This window comes from Heterodontus francisci, chromosome 30, assembly GCF_036365525.1.
Source record: "Heterodontus francisci isolate sHetFra1 chromosome 30, sHetFra1.hap1, whole genome shotgun sequence".
In the NCBI taxonomy this organism is placed as follows: Eukaryota; Metazoa; Chordata; class Chondrichthyes; order Heterodontiformes; family Heterodontidae; genus Heterodontus; species Heterodontus francisci.
Genome location: NC_090400.1, coordinates 42,662,903 through 42,686,771, shown reverse-complemented (window position 1 = coordinate 42,686,771; position 23,869 = coordinate 42,662,903). Strand labels below are relative to the sequence as shown.

Sequence of the window (23,869 nt, the reverse complement as noted above, 5' to 3'; positions counted from 1 at the left end):
TACCACCGCCACAATTAGCCCAGCGGCAGGTGGGCCTGTTGCTGAACAGGGAGCATGGCAAGAAAAACCGTGAGGATTGCTTGCCAGCTCCAGGGGGCAGGTCCCTCATTAAAAGGTACTTAGTGCCCGATGAGGGACTCTGTATTGGGAATGGGGGGGGGGGGGGGGGGGTGCGCCCACTGAGAGCCACACCGCTGCCCTTGCTGCCTTCCCCCACAAGACCCCTCCTGCCCTGACCTACATGTGGCCTGGGACCGCCACTGACAGCAGCCACCACCTCCGTGGTGCCGCTGATCAGTTAAATAGCTGATGGTCTCTGATTGGCCGGCAACTCTCAGAGGTTGGGACCTCTGTCGCCGGGGTCCTTGATCTTGTGGAAGGCCCGCCACTGTCCAGTTAAGTGCCTAATTGGCACGATTCAGCGGGCCTCCCACAAAAGGGACGATATGGGTTCTCGCTGGTGCTTTTGCTGGAGATCAAGACCCCCGTCACCCTGATAAAATCCTGGTCCTGGTTTCTGTCGTGTAACCAGAGTTTCTGTCTCATTGTTCTCATAAATGTTGTCTGATGGTGAGGCCATTGTTAGATAATGGGGTCTGGGTGTCACTCATCATTCCAGTTTGATAAAGTGAAGCTTTTTCATGCCCATTCTTTTGAGTTTGAATCTGAAGTCACTAAGTCTGCGATGCCATTGTTAACCTAATATGTTGGAGAGAAGTAGCCATTAATGCAGAATGGGTCACTTACATTTTAATGCCTTCTCCAAGGCTTGTCCAGACATAAAAATTGGCTCAGGGCTCTTGCAATTTCCATGTGTATTAGCTGTACAGAGAAGGTCATCTGACCTCTTCATGTTTTGCAGTTAAAGTGTCTGTTTTGGGTTTGTTCCATAAGTTCATTATATAGTTCATAAATTTTCCTTGCGTGAGCATGACAAACTCAATATCAAGTCCACTTGGATTTGATCCCATGACAACAGAATTTCAAGTGAGGTTAGGCAAATTGATTGATCTAATAGTCAGTTTGTGTTAGAAACAGCAATGGTGCTTGGCTTGCTTTTAACATTTCTAACCCTCTTGATCCAGGGACTATCACAGATGATAAAGAAGAAACATATTTATATAGCACCTTTCACAACCTCAGGATGTCTCAAAGCATTTCACAACTAATGAAGTACTTTTGAACTGTACTGAAATTGTAGCACAGGGAATTGCAGAATTCAATTTGCCCACAAACTGCAATGAAATAAATAACCCGATAATCTGTTTTAGTGATGTTGCTTGAGGAATAATATTTGATTGGGACACCAGGATAAGTTCAAATAGTGCTGTAGGATCTTTTACTTCCATCTGAGAGGGTCGACACAGGCTTGGTTTATCACCTTATCAGAAAGATGGCATATCCAGCAGTGCAATGTTCCCTTCGAGCTGAACTGGAGTGTTGATGTAGATTATGTGTTCAAGTCTATAAAGTGGGGCTTAAACGCAGAACTATCTGACTCAGAGGTGAGAGTGCTACCACTGAGCCACAGCTGACAGACAAGAATAAAGCTCCTTCTAAGTTAGTATAATGTGAGAACCATGTATTGGAAGTTCCTCAAAATTAGTCCAATATTTCACCAACATAAGCTATATTTCAGCATCACGTTAATTGCTACTAGTGTTTTCCCACGAATGCGTTTCTTTTTGCTATTTTTGGGTTAAGGGGCTGGCAGGGTGTGGGGGCAGTTTACCTCAGAAAAATGTTAAAAGAACGAATTTATTTTATAACACTGTGATTCTGGTTAATTTGGTAGAATTGGCTCATTTTGCTACATTATTATCTGTACTATTACATCCAAAAAGATGCGGTCACTGTAAATATAAAAAAGCATTAGATTGCAAACATGTAGTTGTATAACTGAGTGAAATGTTTGCCTGTTCATGTCTTACATAAAGCAGTAAGGTCTTGCATTGCTAATATCGGCCTTCACTTTATCTGATTGCCTTGGTTGATATTCCTTATTGTGGCTACTTGTGTGATTCTTCAGTATCATTAGCATTTTAATATAAAAAACAAAAAATGCTGGAAATATTCAACAGATCATGCAACATCTGAGAAAGAAACAGTTAATGTTTCAGATAGTGATTTTTCGTCAGAACCCTGATATTGAACTTGATTTCTGAGGAAAGGCCACTGATCTGAAACGTTGGCCCCGATATTGACAAGGGCAGATTTTTTGAGCAGGAGTAGGATTTTCAGTTGAATTTTGACTCCACAGTGTGCGCCATTCTTTTCAACAGGATCCCATATGAACTAGGAGCAGGATTAGGCTATTTGGCCCCTCGAGCCTGCTGCGCCATTCTATAAGATCATGGCTGATCTATTTGTGGACTCAACTCCACTTTCCTGCCTACCCCCGATACCCTTTGGCTCGCTTGTTTGTCAAGAACCTGTTCACCTGCATCTTAAAAACATTCAATGGCCCTGCCTCCACTGCTGTCTGGTGAAGAGAATTCCACAGACTCACGACCCTCTGAAAGAAAAGTTTTCTCCTCATCTCTATCATAAATGGGAGACCCCTTTTTTTTAAACTATGCCCCATAGTTTTAGTCTCTCTTACAAGGGGAAACATCCTTTTAACATCCACCCTGTCAAGTCCCCTCAGGACCTTGTATGTTTCAATAAGATCACCTCTCATCCTTCTAAACTCCAACCTATCCAACCTTTGCTCATAAGATAACCCTCTCATCCCAGGAATCAGTTGAGTGAATCTTCTCTGAACTGCTTCCAATGCACTTATATCCTTTCTTAAGTAAGGAGACCAAAACTGTACACAATACTCTAGATATGGTCTCACCAATGCCCTGTACGACGGTAGCAAAACATTCTCTGCTTCTCTTTCCACAGATGCTGCCAGACCTGCTGAGTGGTTCCAGCATTTCTTGTTTTTATTTCAGATTTCCAGCATCCGCAGTATTTTGCTTTTATCTCTACTTTTATATTCCGTTCCCCTTGCAATAAATGACAACATTGCATTTGCCTTCTTAATCACTTGCTGTACCTGCATACTAACTTTTATGTTTTGTGTACTCGAACACCCAGATCCGTTTGCTTCTCAGATTTCTGCAATCTTTCTCCATTTAAATAATATGTTGCTTTTCTATTTTTCTGGCCAAAGTGGACAAGTTCACACTTTCCCACATTGTACTCCATCTGCCAAATCTTTATCCACTCACTTAACCTATCTATATCCCTTTGCAGACTCCTTATGTCCTCTTCATAATTTACTCTAATACCAATCTTTGTATCATCAGCAAATTTAGCAACCATACGTTCTGTCCCTTCATCCAAGTCATTGATGTTGTAAGATCTGATAAAATAGGGGTGGTTTATGCCCCCTTCTTAGGTGGGAACAGACTTGGCAGCACAAAGCTAGGCTAATGATGGCCATGAAACCATTGTCGAATGTTGTAAAAACCCATCTGGTTCACTAATGTCCTTTAGGGATGGAAATCTGCTGTCCTTACCTGGTCTGGCCTACATGTGACTCCAGACCCACAGCAATGTGGTTAACTTTTACATGCCCTCTGAAATGGCAAAGCAAGCCACTCAGTTGTACCTAACCACTACGAAGTCAATAAAAAGGAATGAAACCGGACGGACCACCCTGCATCGACCTAGGCACTGGAAACAACAACGGCAAACCCAGCCCTGTCGACCCTGCAAAGTCCTCCTTACTAACATCTGGGGGCTTGTGCCAAAGTTGGGAGAGCTGTCCCACAGACTAGTCAAGCAACAGCCTGACATAGTCATACTCACGGAATCATACCTTACCGACAATGTCCCAGACACTGCCATCACCATCCCCGGTTATGTCCTATCCCACCGGCAGGACAGACCCACCAGAGGTGGTGGCATAGTGGTATACAGTAGGGAGGGCGTTGCCATGGGAGTCCTCAACATCGACTCCAGACCCCATGAAGTCTCATGGCATCAGGTCAAACATGGGCAAGATAACCTCCTACTGATTACCACCTACCGCCCTCCCTCAGCTGATGACTCAGTACTCCTCCATGTTGAACACCACTTGGAGGAAGCACTGACCAACTTTTATGTTTTGTGTACTCGAACACCCAGATCCGTTTGCTTCTCAGATTTCTGCAATCTCTCTTCATGTAAATAATATGTTGCTTTTATATTTTTCTGGCCAAAGTTGACAAGTTCCCACTTTCCCACATTATACTCCATCTGCCAAATCTTTATCCACTCACTTTATCCACTTTTGTGCAAGGGCACAAAATGTACTCTGGGTGGGGGACTTCAACGTCCATCACCAAGAGTGGCTCGGTAGCACCATTACTGACTGAGGTGGCCGAGTCCTAAAGGACATAGCTGCTAGACTGGGTCTGCGGCAGGTGGTGGGGGAACCAACACGAGGGAAAAACATACTCGACCTCGTCCTCACCAATCTGCCTGCTGCAGATGCTTCTGTCCATGATAGTATTGGTAGGAGTGACCACCGCACAGTCCTTGTGGGACAAAGTCCTGCCTTCACATTGAGGATACCATCCATCGTGTTGTGTGGCACTATCACTGTGCTAAATGGGATAGATTTCGAACAGATCTAGCAATGCAAAACTGGGCATCCATGACGCACTGTGGGCCATCAGCAGCAGCAGAATTGTACTCAACCACAATCTGTAACCTCATGGCCCGGCATATCCCCCACTCTACCATTATCATCGAGCCAGGAGACCAACCCTGGTTCAATGAAGAGTGCAGGAGGGCATGCCAGGAGCAGCACCAGGCATACCTCAAAATGAGGTGTCAACCTGGTGAAGCTACAACACAGGACTACTTGCATGCCAAACTGCGTAAGCAGCATGCGATAGACAGAGCTAAGTGATCCCATAACCAATGGATCAGATCTAAGCTCTACAGACCTGGTTGGGCCTAGGACACTACCCTGAGGAACTCCTGCAGTGATGTCCTGGAGCTCAGATGATTGACCTCCAACAACCACAACCACAGACCTGCCACATCCAGCCATGAATGGTGGTGGACAATTAAACAACTAACTGGAGGAGGTGGCTCCACAAATATCCCCATCCTCAATGATGGGGGAGCCCAGCACATCAGTGCAAAAGATAAGGCTGAAGCATTTGCAACAATCTTCAGCCAGAAGTGCCGAGTTGATGATCCATCTCGGTCTCCTCCTGAAGTCCCCAGCATCACAGATGCTAGACTTCAGACAATTCAATTCATTCCGTGTGATATCAAGAAACGACTGAAGGCACTCGATACTGCAAAAGCTATGGGCCCTGACAATATTCCGGCAATACTACTGAAGACCTGTGCTCCAGAACTTGCCGCGCCCCTAGCCAAGCTGTCCCAGTACAGCTACAACACTGGCATCTACCCTGCAATGTGGAAAATTGCCCAGGTATATCCTGTACACAAAAAGCAGGACAAGTCCAACCCAGCCAATTACCGCCCCATCAGTCTACTCTCAATCATCAGTAAAGTGATGGAAGGTGTCATCAACAGTGCCATCAAGCAGCACTTGCTTAGCAATAACTTGCTCACTGATGCTCAGTTTGGGTTCCACCAGGGCAACTCAGCTCCTGACCTCATTACAGCCTTGGTTCAAACATAGGCAAAAGAGCTGAACTCAAGAGGTGATGTGAGAGTCACTGCCCCTAACATCAAGGCAGCATTTGACCGAGTATGGCATCAAGGAGCCCTAGCAAAACTGAGGTCATTGGGAATCAGGGGGAAAACCCTCCGCTGGTTGGAGTCATACCTAGCGCAAAGGAAGATGGTTGTGGTTGTTGGAGGTCAATCATCTGAGCTCCAGGACATCACTGCAGGAGTTCCTCAGGGTAGTGTCCTAGGCCCAACCATCTTCAGCTGCTTCATCAATGACCTTCCTTCAATCATAAGGTCAGATGTGGGGATGTTCGCTGATGATTGCACAATGTTCAGCACCATTCGTGACTCCTCAGATACTGAAGCAGTCCGTGTAGAAATGCAGCAAGACCTGGACAATATCCAGGCTTGGGCTGATAAGTGGCAAGTAACACTCATGCCACACAAGTGCCAGGCAATGACCATCTCCAACAAGAGAGAATCTAACCATCTCCCCTTGACATTCAACGGCAGTACCATCGCTGAATCCCCCAGTATCAACATCCTAGGGGCTACCATTGACCAGAAACTGAACTGGAATAGCCATATAAATACTAGCTACAAGAGCAGGTCAGAGGCTTGGAATCATGAGGCGAATAACTCACCTCCTGACTCCCCAAAGCCTGTCCACCATCTACAAGGCACAAGTCAGGAGTGTGATGGAATACTCTCCACTTGCCTGGATGGGTGCAGCTCCAACAACACTGAAGAAGCTCGACACCATCCAGGACAAAGCAGCCCGCTTGATAGGCACCCCATCTACAAACATTCACTTCCTCCACCACTAACGCACAGTGGCAGCAGTGTGTACCATCTACTAGATGCACTGCAGCAATGCACTAAGGCTCCTTAGACAGCACTTTCCAAACCCGCGACCTCTACCAACTAGAAGGACAAGGGCAGCAAATACGTGGGAACACCACCACCTGCAATTTCCCCTCCAAGTCGCACACCATCCTGACTTGGAAATATATCGCCGTTCCTTCACTGTTGCTGGGTCAAAATTCTGGAACTCCCATCTGAACAGCACTGTGGGTACACCTACCCCAAATGGACTGCAGCGGTTCAAGAAGGCAGCTCACCACCACCTTCTCAAGGGCAATTAGCGATGGGCAATAAATGCTGGCCTGGCCAGTGACGCCCACATCTCATGAATGAATTTTTTTTAAAATGAATCAACTTTATTAAGATAAAGGTAAGGACAACTTTAATAAGTCTTCAGATTAACCAATGGTCACAAACTCAAGTGGTGATTAACCGTCTAACACAAATACTACCCATATTAAGGACTGGACGACAGAGTCCAAGACTCTTTCTCTTGCAGTTTTTGGTCTTAAGATTTTTTGGTCGGTCTGTCTCTCTCGTCTCCTGTTGTTGGAAAATTCTCTGCCGTACAGCGACACAGTCAAGACTTCTTTTATCCAGGCAGCTTTCCAATTAACTCTCCCTTCTTCCAATCAGTGATTAGTCTTGTATGAAAGGATGCCTTTCTTAACAAACCAAGGATCATTTTGTGATGGTTGCTAACCTTTCGGATTTACGTGAGTAACACCCCTTTGTGTTGACTACTTTATCTCAATGCTTTTACATTCCGAAGTTCCTTGTCTTATTAAGAGACACTTTGTTCGCACAAGCTTCTTTTCACTGTCTGCTCTCAAGACCCTTTTACTGCAAGTAAGCATTTTAAAACTTGACATAATTTCGCAGAATCCCTCTACCTTCAGATCTTATCAATGCTGTACCCTATTTCCTAAGTTTTTCCACTTTACCACACTACAAAGAAGGGTTCTAATAAAGCTAAATGTTAGTTTATGATAACTTATTTGTTAGTTTATAATAGCTGGATTTTAACAATTAGTATTCTTGTTAGTTACTTTTTAGTAACCTAGTAATGGCGGCACAGTGGCGCAGTGGTTAGCACCGCAGCCTCACAGCTCCAGGGACCCGGGTTCGATTCCGGGTACTGCCTGTGTGGAGTTTGCAAGTTCTCCCTGTGTCTGCGTGGGTTTTCTCCGGGTGCTCCGGTTTCCTCCCACAAGCCAAATGACTTGCAGGTTGATAGGTAAATTGGCCATTATAAATTGTCACTAGTATAGGTAGGTGGTAGGGAAATATAGGGATAGGTGGGGATGTTTGTTGGGAATATGGGATTAGTGTAGGATTAGTATAAAATGGGTGGTTGATGTTCGGCACAGACTCGGTGGGCCTGTTTCAGTGCTGTATCTCTAATCTAATCTAATCTTACACACCTCCCTATACCATCTTCCTCCCAGCATGCCCTTCCCAACTCACCCCCGACCCCCCCCACCCCCCTCCCCCCCCCCCCCCCCCGCCTCGCCCCCAGCATGGAGAGTAAAAGGCATTAAAAGCCCCTGCTTCTCAAAATTCTTGGTGCAGCGAGTGAGGGGTAGACCTGGCAGGATCGATGTCATCCCAAGAATCCTAGAAGAAAATATCGCAAACAAATCAGGGTAGTTTTAATTTTGTTTTTAAATTAGACCGGCAAAATTTTGTGTCGAGGGTGAAACTACACAAGGCAGCCCCAACTTTACATGGGGAATGCATTATGTGGGAGCTGATGAAATGTTTTAGTACCTGCACCCCCTTCCCAGCTCACCCCCCTCGCACCCCCTTCCCCTCGCACCATCTTCCCCTTGTACCCCCTTCCCCTGCACCCCCCTCCCCTACCCCCCTGCAGCCCCCTTCCCAGCTCCCCCTTGCACCCCCTTCCCCCCCACCTCCTCCCACCGGCATCCACCTATCCCTGAGCAGGGGCCCTAACAAAACAACTGCCTTGTGGGCGTCTCAGGAGAGACCAAGGCTAATGGAGTAAACCCGAACAGAAAATCCGGAGCAGAACCCCGAAGGCGGTCATGTGTCACCTTTGGCATGTTTCCGGCAGTTCCTGCAGCCATGCTGGTGCCAAACGTCGTGCTCTGCACTCCTTTGGACCCCACCAGGAAGGCCGAGAGGGGGGTTTTGACGCTTAGGCAACTCACAACCTCCATACATCCGCCCAGGCATGCGCCATGGAGAGGTCACTCAATAGTCGTCTCACAGCGACCAAAACAACACGGAAGGCAGCAGTTATGGGTTATAAGTCCAGCTCAGTTGGCGTAGAGATTGGGCGCCACGGGTTGCCTTTGTCAGTGGGAGAGGTCATCGCATCTCACTGGACTGCTACCACCTGCCTCAAACCGGGCAGCCCCCGGTCAGTAAGGTTCTGTCCCTTCACAGTTCACCTGCTTCAATGGGTGCTTGGAGCTCAGGGTCATCACCCGACAAGTGGACTGTAATACCGCACCAAACAGCACGACAAAAAAAGGAAAGAAGGTACTAGCCCTTCGTTTTGCAAGCTGGAACGTCAGAACTATGTGTCCTGGCCTGTCGGAAGACCTTACACAAATCAACGATTCTCGGAAGACTGCCATCATTAACAACGAGCTTAGTAGACTCAATGTGGACATTGCAGCACTTCAGGAGACACGCCTCCCTGCGAGCGGATCTCTAAGAGAGCAAGACTACACCACCTTCTAGCAGGGTAGGGATCCTAAAGTACCGACAGCATAGAGTGGGCTTCGCCATCAGAAGCTCTTTGCTCAGCATGATAGAGCCACCTTCAAATGGCTCGGAACGCATACTGTCCATCTGACTGCTCACGCCTCTGGTCCAGTACACCTACTCAGCATCTATGCTCTATCACTCTGCTCCCCACCTGAAGTTAAAGACCAGTTCTATGAGGAACTCCATAATATCATTAGTAGCATCCCCAATACCGAACACCTGTTCCTGCTGGGGGACTTTAACGCCAGGGTTGGGGCCGACCATGACTCATGGCCCTCCTGCCTTGGGCGTTATGGCATTGGAAGGATGAATGAGAATGGACAGAGACTGCTTGAGTTGTGTACCTATCATAACCTCTGCATCACCAACTCGTTCTTTCACACTAAACCCTGTCACCAGGTTTCTTGGAGGCACCCAAGATCACGTCGTTGGCACCAACTGGACCTCATCGTCACAAGGCGGGCCTCTTTAAACAGTGTTCAAATCACACGCAGCTTCCACAGTGCAGACTGCGACACCGACCACTCCCTGGTGTGCAGCAAGGTTAGACTCAGACCAAAGAAGCTACATCACTCCAAGCTGAAGGGCCGCCCGCGCATCAACACTAGCAGAATTTCTTATCCACAGCTGTTACATAAGTTTCTAAATTCACTTGAAAAAGGCCTTCAAAACACCCCTACAGGGGATGCAGAGACCAAGTGGGCCCACATCAGAGATGCCATCTATGACTCAGCAATGACCACCAAATGTGTGAAGCGGAATGCAGACTGGTTTCAATCTCACTTTGAAGAGCTGGAACATGTCATAGCCACGAAGCGCATTGCACTGTTGAACTACAAGAAAGCCCCCAGCGAGTTAACATCCGTAGCACTTAAAGCAGTCAGAAGTGCTGCACAAAGAACAGCCAGGCGCTATGCAAATGACTATTGGCAACACCTATGCAGTCGTATTCAGCTGGCCTCTGACACCGGAAACATCAGAGGAATGTACGATGGTATTAAGAGAGCTTTTGGGCCAACCATCAGGAAGATCGCCCCCCCCCCCCCCCTCAAGTCTAAATCGGGATACAATCACTGACCAACGCAAGCAAATGGACCGCTGGGTGGAGCACTACCTAGAACTGTACTCCAGGGAAAATGTTGTCACTGAGACCGACCTCAATGCAGCCCATTCTCTGCCAGTCATGGATGAGCTGGACGAACAGCCAACAAAATTGGAACTCAGTGATGCCATTGATTCTCCAGCCAATGGAAAAGCCCCTGGGAAGGACGGCATTGCCCCTGAAATAATCAAGTGTGCCAAGCCTGCTATACTTTCAGCACTCTACGAACTGCTTTGCCTGTGCTGGGATGAGGGAGCCGTACCACAGGACATGCGCGATGCCAATATCATCACCCTCTATAAGAACAAGGGTGACCGCGGTGACTGCAACAACTACCGTGGAATCTCCCTGCTCAGCGTAGTGGGGAAAGTCTTCGCTCGAGTCACTTTAAACAGGCTCCAGAAGCTGGCTGAGCGTGTCTACCCTGAGGCACAGTGTGGCTTTCGAGCAGAGAGATCCACCATTGACATGCTGTTCTCCCTTCGTCAACTACAGGAGAAATGCCGCGAACAACAGATGCCCCTCTACGTTGCTTTCATTGTTCTCACCAAAGCCTTTGACCTCGTCAGCAGACGTGGTCGCTTCAGACTACCAGCATAGATAGGTTGTCCACCAAAGCTACTGAGTAGCATCACCTCATTCCATGACAACATGAAAGGCACAATTCAGCATAGCGGCACCTCATCAGACCCCTTTCCTATCCTGAGTGGCGTGAAACAGGGCTGTGTTCTCGCACCCACACTGTTTGGGATCATCTTCTCTCTGCTGCTGTCACATGCGTTCAAGTCTTCAGAAGAAGGAATTTTCCTCCACACATTATCAGGTGGCAGGTTCTTCAACCTTGCCAGTCTAAGAGCAAAGACCAAAGTACGGAAAGTCCTCATCAGGGAACTCTTCTTCGCAGATGATGCTGCATTAACATCCCACATTGAAGTGTCTGCAGAGACTCATCGACAGGATTGTGGCTGCCTGCAACAGATTTGGCCTAACCATCAGCCTCAAGAAAACGAACATCATGGGACAGGACGTCAGAAATGCTCCATCCATCAATATTGGCGACCACGCTCTGGAAGTGGTTCAAGAGTTCACCTACCTAAGCTCAAATATCACCAGTAACCTGTCTCTCGATGCAGAAATCAACAATCGCATGGGAAAGGCTTCCACTGTCATGTCCAGACTGGCCAAGAGAGTATGGGAAAATGGCGCACTGACACAGAATTCAAAAGTCCAAGTATATCAAGCCTGTGTCCTCAATACCTTGCTCTATGGCAGCGAGGCCTGGACAACGTATGTCAGCCACGAGCGATGTCTCAATACATTCCATCTTCACTGCCTCCGGGGAATCCTTGGCATCAGGTGGCAGGACGGTATCTCCAACACAGAAGTCCTCGAGGTCGCCAACATCCCCAGCATATACACTCTACTGAGCCAGCGGTGCTTGAGATGGCTTGGCCATGTGAGCCGCATGGAAGATGGCAGGATCCCCAAGGACACATTGTACAGCGAGCTCGTCACTGGTATCAGACCCACCGGCCATCCATGTCTCCGCTTTAAAGATGTCTGCAAATGCGACATGAAGTCCTGTAACGTTGATCACAAGTTGTGGGAGTCAGTTGCCAGCGATCGCCAGAACTGGCGGACAGTCATAAAGGTGGGGCTAAAGTGTGGCGAGTCGAAGAGACTTAGCAGTTGGCAGGAAAAAAGACAGAAGTGCAAGGGGAGAGCCAACTGTGTAACAGCCCCGACAACCAATTTTATCTGCAGCACCTGTGGAAGAGTCTGTCACTGTAGAATTGGCCTTTATAGCCACTCCAGGCGCTGCTCCACAAACCACTGACCACCTCCAGGTGCTTACCCATTGTCTCTCGAGACAAGGAGGCTAAAGAAAGAAAGAAGAAAGAAAGAAAGTAATCTTACAATATTGATTGTGCATAGTTGAGGCTGCAGCACTAGTGGCCCTCCAGTAAGGCGTTTGATAAGGTTCCCCACGGTAGGCTATTGCAGAAAATACGGAAGTATGGGGTTGAAGGTGATTTAGAGCTTTGGATCAGAAATTGGCTAGCTGAAAGAAGACAGAGGGTGGTGGTTGATGGCAAATGTTCATCCTGGAGTTTAGTTACTAGTGGTGTACCGCAAGGTTCTGTTTTGGGGCCACTGCTGTTTGTCATTTTTATAAACGACCTGGATGAGGGTGTAGAAGGGTGGGTTAGTAAATTTGCGGATGACACGAAGGTCGGTGGAGTTGTGGATAGTGTCGAAGGGTGTTGTAGGGTACAGAGGGACATAGATAGGCTGCAGAGCTGGGCTGAGAGATGGCAAATGGAGTTTAATGCGGAGAAGTGTGAGGTGATTCACTTTGGAAGGAGTAACAGCAATGCAGAGTACTGGGCTAATGGGAAGATTCTTGGTAGTGTAGATGAGCAGAGAGATCTTGGTATCCAGGTACATAAATCCCTGAAAGTTGCTACCCAGGTTAATAGGGCTGTTAAGAAGGCATATGGTGTGTTAGCCTTTATTAGTAGGGGGATCGAGTTTCGGAGCCACGGGGTCATGATGCAGCTGTACAAAACTCTGGTGAGGCCGCACCTGGAGTATTGCGTGCAGTTCTGGTCACCGCATTATAGGAAGGATGTCGAAGCTTTGGAAAGGGTGCAGAGGAGATTTACTAGGATGTTGCCTGGTATGGAAGGAAGGTCTTACGAGGAAAGGCTGAGGGACTTGGGGTTGTTTTCGTTAGAGAGAAGGAGGAGGAGAGGTGACTTAATAGAGACATACAAGATAATCAGAGGGTTAGATAGGGTGGATAGTGAGAGTCTTTTTCCTCGGATGAGGATGGCAAACACGAGGGGACATAGCTTTAAGTTGAGGGGTGAAAGATATAGGACAGATGTCAGAGGTAGTTTCTTTACGCAGAGAGTAGTAGGGGCGTGGAACGCCCTGCCTGCAACAGTAGTAGACTCGCCAACTTTAAGGGCATTTAAGTGGTCATTGGATAGACATATGGATGTAAATGGAATAGTGTAGGTCAGATGATCGGCGCAACATCGAGGGCCGAAGGGCCTGTACTGCGCTGTAATATTCTAATTCTAATTCTAATTCTAATTCCACTAGTTACAGCTTGCTAACCTGAAAACGACCTATTTATGCTATTCTCTGTTTCCTGTTGTTAACTAATCCTCTATCTGTGCTAATATATTACCCCCTATACTATGGACTCTTATTCTATTTAGTAACCTTTGATGTGGCACCTTGTAAAATGCCTTCTCAAAATCCATGTGCACCACATCCACAGGTTCCCCTTTATCCACATTGCTAGTTACTTCCTCAAAGAACTCTAATAAAATTAGTCAAACATGATTTCCCTTTCACAAAACCATGTTGACTCTGCTTTATTGCATTGAGATTTTCTAAATGACCTGATATAACCTCCTTAAATAATAGATTCCAGCATTTTCCCTATGACAGATGTTAAGCTAACTGGCCCACCCTGAAGTCAGCCTGGTTTGGTTCTCATTGGGCAGGGAACACTCCGGAGCAAGCTGCAGGAGCAGATAGGGAACTTGCAGTTGCTAGTGGGGAGGATCCGATCCCCAGCTGTGGGGATGTGAGTGGGAGGACCAATCCCCGATCCTGGGGGAGGTCTGATGGCAGGAGGAGGGATGGCCTGTCTGATGGCAGGCAAGCAGGTAGCTTGGTGATCTGAGAGAAAGCAGCCCTACTCCTTCTGGCAGTGCTGTAAGGGCACCTTACCCTGAAGGTGTCCTCACCTCCCTTGAGCTGGCCAGCCAGGGTTAAACCTGTAAGAGAGTTTAAACATGAGGCACCCAGTCTCACAAAATAATTAAGTGGCCAACCCGCCTCATGAGAGCGGGTTAGCTATCACCCCTGTGCACCTTCCATTAAACCCAGAAGTCCGCAGATTTGTGGCAGATAGGGGTTAGATTTGAAATTCTTTTAGATTTTTACATCTCACCTGACCCCAACCCACAGGTTTTTTGGAGATTAATATTAGCCCCATTAACTCTGTTTGTTTCTCCACAGATACGACCTGACCTGCTAACTGTTTTCAGCATTTTTTATTTAGATTTCCAGCATCCACAGTATTTTGCTTTTATTTTAGTGCATTTTAATATATTAATTTGAAAAGTGTTTCATGTACAGTAGCCTCGTGGTTATGTTCATGATTTCAAATCCCTCCATAGCAAATTATGAATTTGAATTTGTGGGTTTGTTCCAGAAAATGAGCAGGAAAACTGCTGGATTGTCAAAAAGACCCAGCTGGTTCACAAATGTCATTCAGGGAAGAGAAACTACCAATCCTACCTGGGCTGTCATGATCTGAGTGTTAGACTATGTGGTTGATTTTTGAAGTCCTCTAGGCAACTAGGAATGACATGACTTGCTCAGGTATTCCTATGGTGGACAAATATGGAGTTCTGATGCATTACCATTGTTTGAGATGCAAGGGGAGAATTTCCATGAGAGGTGCAATCGAACTTTTCATGCTACATTGCTGGACCATAGCGAACCAGGAGCAAAATGAATTGACTGCCTTCAATTGTGCGTTGACAGGTCATTTCAATAATTTATTATTGCTGTCTCTTCTTTGCCCTTGTGTCAGGAACAAGCCTATTGGGGAAGCAGAAAATATGGCAATCGCGCTCAATTTAAGGGAATGTATGCACTTAAAGATAAAGGCTGCATTTGCTGACAGCGCAAACCACCAGGTGGCGCAGTACTAGCACATGCGCAAATGTAGCCTCTTCCACTGAAACATCACAGTCTGCAAAGTTCAGGCAGCTGCCAGGATTAAAGATGGCACTGCTGAATTTATCACAGATAAATAACTTAAACCCAAAACCCCCTCTATCGGTCCCTCCTGCACCCATCTTTTCATCGCTACCTTCTCTTAACCACTTGCTACAGCCTCACCATTCCCCCCCCCCTCTTCAGCCACTCACTCGAGACCTCGCCACTGCTCCGCCCATTCCCCTTCCCTAGGCCGATTGTTCCCCGTTCCTCGCTTCCCACAAACTCCCCCCACCCCCACCACCCCACTCTCCGGCCACTCACTCCCTGCTTCCCTACCCCCCTCCGGCTGCTGGCTCTAGGCCGCACCACTTCTCTCCTTTCGGTCACTCGCTCCCACGTTCGATCGTTTTCCACAACCTGAAGAAGCAAGTAGGGCCGCGAAGAGTGACGGGGTGACGTAGGACCAAGTGGCCAAGAGGAGTGAAGCGGCGCGGCCTAGAGCTAGTGGCTGGAGGCGGGGAGGGGGAACGAGCAACTGGAGAGTGGGGTGGCGGGGATGGGGGGGAGCGAAGAGCAGGGAACAATGGCCAGGTCTGGAGCGAGTGGCTGAGGGGTGGAAGCAGTCAGTAGGGGGGAGGGGCAGAAACGTGGAGGCCTGGAGCCGAGGGGGGAGAGCAGCCAGTGGGGCGGGAGTGAGTAGCGGTGATCGAGCTCCATCCTCAAAGTGCCTCATTCAGCCGCTTGACGACGTTGTCGTTACACGATGACGTTGGTGTTATGCGATGATGTTTTCCCACGCATGCATAAATTAGTCCTGGCAAGACATAGACTGCACGTGCCCAGCATCTCAGTGACAGCAGGAAACCGTTTGCGCATCTGCGCAGCTTGGAGCACACCGATGACATCAGCGGGTTTCTGCGTTGTCAGGAGTCACTTTGAAAGATAAATGTTTGTATTTGGAAGGTGACTATTGATTCAGCCTTTTTACAGGATCAGCATCATTTTAGATATTTCCCAGCTGTGGCCAATGCTGAAAGAGAACAGAGATGCATTTTAACTTAACTAAAGTGCCATTGAAAGGAAACAGAGTGTAGATGCACAAAACAGATTCTCTGGGCAAGTCTTTGAATAGACAACTGGACATGAAGAGAAGCTGGTGAATGAAGGGTGACCCTGCTTGGTACTTCAGTGCACCAATCTATGGTGGTAGGTCATATCTCAGCAGGCTCAATATTGTGTACACTGCAGGACCCGGCACACTTAAAGGAATCTAGCAAGGAAAGACAACTTAACACAACTTAACACGTAGCAACCTTAATAACAAGAAGAGCCATTTTTAAAATGTAATCAAAAATGCAATATCTTAACAGCTGTAATGCTCAAATGTCAATAATAATGAAAAACAAGGACAAAGACACATTTATGGATTTCTATGCAACACCTTGTTACTGTTGCTCATTCATATACCTGCAGAGAAGAGCAATCTGTGCAATATCATCAATGTCACATGATTCATCACAAACAATAGAGAAGGCTGGAGTTAAATATATATTCTCAATCTGCTGGCTGATAATACCTGTGGTCATTTTCAATCTTCTATCCCTCATGGTCGTTGTATCAGTTTCAACCCCTTGAATTATTCCAATTTTTTTCAAATTAAATTCAAATGCTAATCAGTTGAAAAAAATGTCTGTTGACCTTAGTATATGCAGAGTACAACTGAAGAATGTTGCAAACTTCTGTTTCTTGGAATAAATTAAATTTCTAGTAGCAAAGCAGCTTCAAAACAAGGTCCACAGTTCTTCATTGATATATACAGCTACGTCTGCGAGCGACTCGTGTGACTGGCGAGTGGGCGATATGTAAGCCATTAACGCAATGGCACATGTCATTTTGCTTGGCAAAACAGTGCAACTGTAATTTGTTATGACTTTTGGTCCAAGCAGGTTTTCGATAGAATTTCATATTTTTGTGATTAACATCTCAAGTTCCAGCTGTTACTTTTTAAAATATTCATCATCAAGGGGATTTTTAGATATGTCATTCTTTTTAAATTAGAAACACATTTAGGTAACTATTTTCTAAAAACTGAAAATGAGAAAAAATGGGTTTGATTGCTCAAGGCTGGGAGTGCACAGAGTTCTTAATGAGTCACATGCAGCTCTGGAGCCACATGTTGCCGACCCCTGAGTTAACAGTATCATGTACTTCATAGGTGGCCCAAGACTCCATGCCACAATGCTTTGTCTGCCAAGCTGTTCCACATTTACTGTTCAGTCCTACCAAATCCTCATACAACCTTACAGCTCTTTAACTGCATCTTATGCATACCCAGACATCAGTATGACAACCTTCCGGATACAATATATAATTGAAAACTTTGCCACAATCACGTCTTCTAACACCTTAACACCTCCTCTTTGTAAAACAACCTAACTGTACAATGCACACTTACTGACACCCAAACTTGCACGTCCATCAAGAAAAAGCACACGCACCTTCAACACCCAGCATCCTAAGACTACCTTTCTGCTTGTAAAACAAGATGGAAACTTGAGGACCCCATTCCCAAACTGGAGAAAGGTCTGCCTGACAAGGGTAGGTAGCAAAGAAGCATCTTTTCTGACAGTAGTTCTGGCAAGAGTCTGCAATTCACCTCGGTTAAAGTTAGACCTCTTTCTGATCATTCTTCTGGATCCTCTCTTTGCTCTCTAAATGTCTAAAGGTAAGAAGAATTCCAAAAGAAAAGTCCATCGTATGCAGAGTGAACTGGTAACCCAAAATTGTATGAAGATACAAAAGAAGCACCAAAAATAAATCTTAAATAAACCGAAAACTGTCACAAAAACGAAGTCTGGAAAGAGAACGACCCTTTAGCACAGGAAAATGGCAATCTCATTGTTACTGATAATAGAACTTTAATAATGTTGGCTAAAGTGTGGCGAGTTGAAGAGACTTAGCAGTTGGCGGGAAAAAAGACAGAGGCGCAAGGGGAGAGCCAACTGTGTAACAGCCCCGACAAACAAATTTTTCTGCAGCACCTGTGGAAGAGCCTGTCACTCTAGAATTGGCCTTTATAGCCACTCCAGGCACTGACCACCTCCAGGCGCTTACCCATTGTCTCTCGTGATAAGGAGGCCAAAGAAGAAAGAATAATGTTGGTTACTGTATTCGAGGATGCCAGGTTGCAATTGTGCTTGTTTGTTGAGGTGCATGATGATGACAGTACACAGGTTCAGTGAGCCATTGGAAAACATAGAGGCTTTTTGAAGGATCAACTTGGCATGAACCTCTTCCTCTGCTAAAGCTGCCCGGTTGAAAAATATTGGTCAGCATGCTCTCAGTCTTAGTACCCAATTCTCCCCATGCATGGGTGCATTGTAAAATCCCACTTTTAGTTTTGGTTAATACAGCTTGAGAAAAATAACCTACAATATAATTTATTTTATACAATTCTCCGCGATTGTTTCTGCCTTTTGCCAAGGATGCTTTGTCAGATGGGAAGTAATTCTCTTTTCTGCACACTTGGACCAGCTCCTGATGATTAATTCAAACTTGTTGAGGTCTGGTTACCTTATTCTTTGTTTAGCTTTGTATGTTTAGATCCCTTGTTACCTTGTATATATTCTGCCTGACAGTTCATTGATATAATCATCAAAGGGGTGCCTTTTAACTGCAGTTTATTTTGAACTGTCAGTTTCACTACCAAAGTCATTATGGTTTCAACCTGCTATCTAGTTTTGATTTTTCAACCATTTCTGTGTGCATTGTTCTATGATTAGCTTATAGATCTCATCTTCTTGAAGCCATTCCTTATTCCCTGTCTGATTGAGTATTCATCTGAGCTTATGCCGCTCTTAAGGGTGTTTTATCTTCCAGCTGACTTCTTTCTTACTGAGGAGAAATACTTAATTATTACCAGAAATGGCCACTTTTTGGCTTGTGCCACTCATGGTTGATGGGAGGGAGCAGGAACTGACTGTAGTCAGGTGGATGGAAATGACCATGTGACAGCATCTAAACATCACTTGATCATGATTTGCGTGAATGCATTAGGCTCCCTCCTGTTTCTGATGGAGCTGTAGCCGGCAGGATTCAAGTCCACCCAAAAATCCAAACAGACCTCAAAACAGCGGTAAGTTGACAGTACTAGAGGCCACCCCATTTTGACTTCACTACCAAATGGAGAAGTAGTTAGATGAAAATTGGCCCCATTATATTTTGAACACAAGTATCACTGTGGTAATGTTGTCTTTGATATTTATGACCTGCAGTTCAGAGTGGAGCTGAAAACATCTTGACCAAATGCTTTTACTCACCACTAATCATTTTGAATTATTTTCCTCATCTCAAACTGCCTTTATCCTGCTCAAAACTTGAGAATGCTTTTGAATGAGAGCCAAGAGATAACAGGTTTGAAAAGGGGTGCAGTCCATTTACTGGAAGAAAGAACTACTAACTAATAGCCAGAGGGAGCAGCTGACACACTTGGCAACTCCACATATTTAACTTGAACTAAAAAGGCAGTTAAGTAAGGTGAAGATTATGCTCCCTGAATTTTGAATCAATGCCAGCCAATAGAAGCTGCAGCTATAAAAAAGTGCGACAGAAGAAGCTTTTTTTCCTGTTTCCTGCAGGGAAATTTACAGGAGATACTCTTAATTAATATCTGAACTTTTGCCAAAGGTGATTTTTAGTTCATAAGATCAGAAGATAAAAAGACATAAGATTGGTTCATCTCTTCTTATTCATTCACAGCTCTCCATCTAAGTACTTAAATGACTCCCAAGATTTTTGCATTCATTACTCTGCCCAGAAGTCCATTCCAAGTGTAAATCATCCTGCGTGATGTACTTCCTAAAATCAGTCACTATTTTGCTTTTCACCATTTTTAACCTTTATCCTTGGCCTATTATCATTGAAGAGCTTTCTGTAGGGCCCTGGATTTTTCTATACCATGTAATAGCTCAGATTTATAATGATGAATATTCAGATCACCCGTGTGTTAGCACTAATCAAATAGAGGCAGCTTCGGTTAATTGGACACGTCCCCAGGATGGATGACGGTCGCATACCCAAGGACCTTCTATGTGGTGAGGTAGCCAGGGACCAGTGGGGCACCCAAAGCTCCGCTTCAGGGATGCTTGCAGGCGTGACATGAAGGCACTAAACATCGACTATGGCACCTGGGAGTCACTAGCTAACGAAAGAGGGAAATCGTGACACATCCTGTGGACTGGAATGCACTACCATAACGACCATATGTGGAGTTGCCAAGTGTGTCAGCTGCTCCCTCTGGCTATTAGTTAGTACTTCTTTCTTCCAGTAAATGGACTGCACCCCTTTTCAAACCTGTTATCCCTTGGCTCTCATTCTAAAGCACATAGCAGCTTGGCAACAGGTGCCAACGCCGAAAACAACTCACAGCGTCACTTGGCAGCTGCATGTACGGCACTTGCGGCAGAACCTGCCTCTCAAGGATTGGCCTTCACGGTGTTACAACCAGGTGAGGAAGGGGTTTCAGGCTCCCCCTTTCACCTCTTCTCTGATTTGACCACTACAGGATTTATCCTTTTAACACAGTGATTTAACTTAACACCTCAGTGAGCACTTGCTCCTGCTCCTCTAATTATAATTGTAAATGAACCAATCAGAAAGGTTATCTTGAGATTAAACAAGAAAGATGTAAGTTTATTAACCTTATCACTCTAAACTGGTTAAAATTACTACAATATGTGATGCATCCACACTCACATTCATACGAAAGGCACACACACAGACACACAAATAGATACAGTTGGGAAAAAACAGAGTTGGGGGTTGGAGTCGAGTCCTTAATAAAAATGGAATTTAAATACAGAAGTGTAGTCCCAGTGTTCTTAGTTGAAATTGAAGTCTTGAAGTCCTCGTTGGGCCACATGCACAATTCAGGCTTGCTTCTCTGGTTCTGGAAGACCGAAGAGAGGCTTTATTCATCCTATTTTGCTGACTGTGAGGATCTGTAGATTTGTGGTGTAGCTGTAGCCGAGGCTCCCCTGAGACTTTGCTACAGAGGGAGAGAGAGAGAGTTCCTTCTTTGGAGTTCAGTTTCTGTCTTTCTCAGCACAATTCACAAACTCTCAGAGTTACACAGGTAGTCATGTCATGTGGCCACCTCTTTGTTTGAAACAGCACCTTCTAGAAGGATCTTTGAAATTCAAGGCTGTTCGGACATACTTGGTGGGATCGGGGGGGGATGTGGTGGTTGACTCAAAGTCAATGGTTGTTGATGGCTTTTGATGTTGGCAAAACCATTCTAGGTAATAGAATCAGAGAGCACCCCCATTGTTTTGGCTCGACTGGGTAATCACTTCTGACCCCAGCCGACCTTTGGCTTCTCATATGCAAATTGTGCGTGGCCATCTTTCACTGCTCTGTTCTGCATTTTAAAAGCTATTTGTAATAATGTCCAGTAAAATGTCTCAGGCAAAGTTCCATACGACGAAATTAATATGTTCTGTTTAGCATGTGGGATTTCCATCAAAACAGCCATCAGCAAAGGTGCACCAAGAGAAGACACACCACCTAAATGGATTGTTTGCTGCATGTCCATCATCTTTTATAGATTTATGGATGCCAACACATTCAGATCACCACAGTGCCAAATGTTGCAGTTTACCACAGTAAAAAAATCCCTTACTTTCGAATTGAATATTAGGTGTCTGGATGGACTGGATTAGGTGATGTTTTTTCTTTATCTAACATTTAGTAATCTGTCCAAAAATGGCACACATTGGGATAATCAGGGTATAAGCAGCTGTGCACACAGGGAAAGGAAGTGGTTTTATTGCAAACCCCTTGTTCCTTTGTGTAGTTTGCACTTTGTCTAAATTTTTGCTGTTGGCAATGGTGACAGATTCAGCAGGAAATAGATAATTTGCACATGAAAAACAGATTTTTCAAGATCTTGTTTCTGTCCCATTGTTTTGGATGATTTAAAAAAAGTCATCCATAATTGAGTGGTTTGGATTTTTTTTCCATTCTCTTGTTGTCCCCGGCTCTCATTTCCATCCTGAAAACAAATTTAAATTTAGTAAGCAAATGTCATAGTGCTTGCAATGCTGACTGAGATTAAGATCTTCACTGCATTAAAATAGAACTTGCATTTATATAGCACCTTTCATGATCACAGGATGTTCATTCTTACATTTAAACTTGACTATTCCCACACTCTTCTGGCTGGCCTACCATCTTCCACTCTCCATAAACTTGAGCTCATCCAAAAAGCTGCTGTCTGTACCCTACTCACACCAGGTCCCGTACTTCCGTCACTGCTTGCAACGGACTCACATTGGCTTTAGGTCCAGCAATGTCTCAATTTTAAAAATGTCATCCTTGTTTCAAATTCCTCCATAGCCTTGACTCTCCCTATCTCTGTAACCTCTGCAACCACTATGGCCAGCTGTACGACCTTCAGATCTTTGTACTCCTCCAACTCTGGCCTCTTGCGCATCTCCAATTTTAATTGCTCCACCATTGACAACTGTACTTTCAGCTGCCTAGACCCTGAGCATCTCTAATTCCCTTCCTAAACCTTTCTGTCTCTCTACTTCTCTCTCCTCCTTTAGGAAGGCAGTCCTGAAATCCTACCTCGTTGACTAAGCTTTTGGTCCTAATACCTCCTTATATGGACTTAGTGTATTTTGTTTGAAAATTATCCTGTGAAGTGCCTTGGGATGTTTTACATAGAACATAGAACATAGAACATAGAAAATACAGCACAGAACAGGCCCTTCGGCCCACGATGTTGTGCCGATCCTTTGTCCTCTGTCAAGGACAATTTAATCTATACCCCATCATTCTCCTTTATCCATATACCTATCTAAAAGCCGTTTGAAAGTCCCTAAAGTTTCTGACTCAACAACTTCCCCAGGCAAGGCATTCCATGCCCCGACCACTCTCTGGGTAAAGAACCTTCCCCTGACATCCCCCTTATATCTCCCACCCTTCACCTTAAATTTATGACCCCTTGTAACGCTTTGCTCCACCCGGGGAAAAAGTTTCTGACTGTCTACCCTATCTATTCCCCTGATCATCTTATAAACCTCTATCATGTCACCCCTCATCCTTCTCCGTTCTAATGAGAAGAGGCCTAGAATGTTCAGCCTTTCCTCGTAAGACTTATTCTCCATTCCAGGCAACATCCTGGTAAATCTCCTCTGCACCCTCTCCAAGGCTTCCACATCCTTCCTAAAATGAGGCGACCAGAACTGCACACAGTACTCCAAATGAGGCCTTACCAAGGTCCTGTACAGCTGCATCATCACCTCACGGCTCTTAAATTCAATCCCTCTGCTAATGAACGCTAACACCCCATATGCCTTCTTCACAGCCCTATCCACTTGAGTTGCAACTTTCAACGATCTATGCACATAGACCCCAAGGTCTCTCTGCTCCTCCACATGCCCAAGAACCCTACCGTTAACCCAGTATTTTGCATTCGTGTTTGTCCTTCCAAAATGGACGACCTCACACTTTTCAGGGTTAAACTCCATCTGCCACTTTTCAGCCCAGCACTGCAACCTATCCAAGTCCCTTTGCAGACGACAATAGCCCTCCTCGGTATCCACAACTCCACCAACCTTTGTATCATCTGCAAATTTACTGACCCACCCTTCGACTTCCTCATCCAAGTTGTTAATAAAAATCACAAACAGGAGAGGACCCAGAACTGATCCCTGTGGCACGCCACTGGTAACTGGGCTCCAGGCTGAGTATTTACCATCTAAGACCACTCTCTGC

General features: G+C 45.6%; 1 protein-coding gene across 4 annotated transcripts in view; it reads left to right on the top strand.

Annotated features, from left to right (window-relative positions):
- The window catches only part of LOC137346711 (serine-rich adhesin for platelets-like), a 109,387-nt gene that overhangs the window by 23,155 nt on the left and 62,363 nt on the right, over window positions 1–23,869 (top strand). For 3 of the 4 annotated variants that reach the window (XM_068010443.1, XM_068010444.1, XM_068010442.1), the window contains exon 5: window positions 1,086–1,545. The exons of the other annotated variant lie outside the window; for it this stretch is intronic. In XM_068010443.1, coding sequence (XP_067866544.1) covers window positions 1,086–1,183 — 98 coding nt within the window. In that variant the 3' untranslated portion in view covers window positions 1,184–1,545. Of the gene's footprint in view, window positions 1–1,085; window positions 1,546–23,869 lie in introns of those variants that run through there. 4 annotated transcript variants of the gene reach the window in all.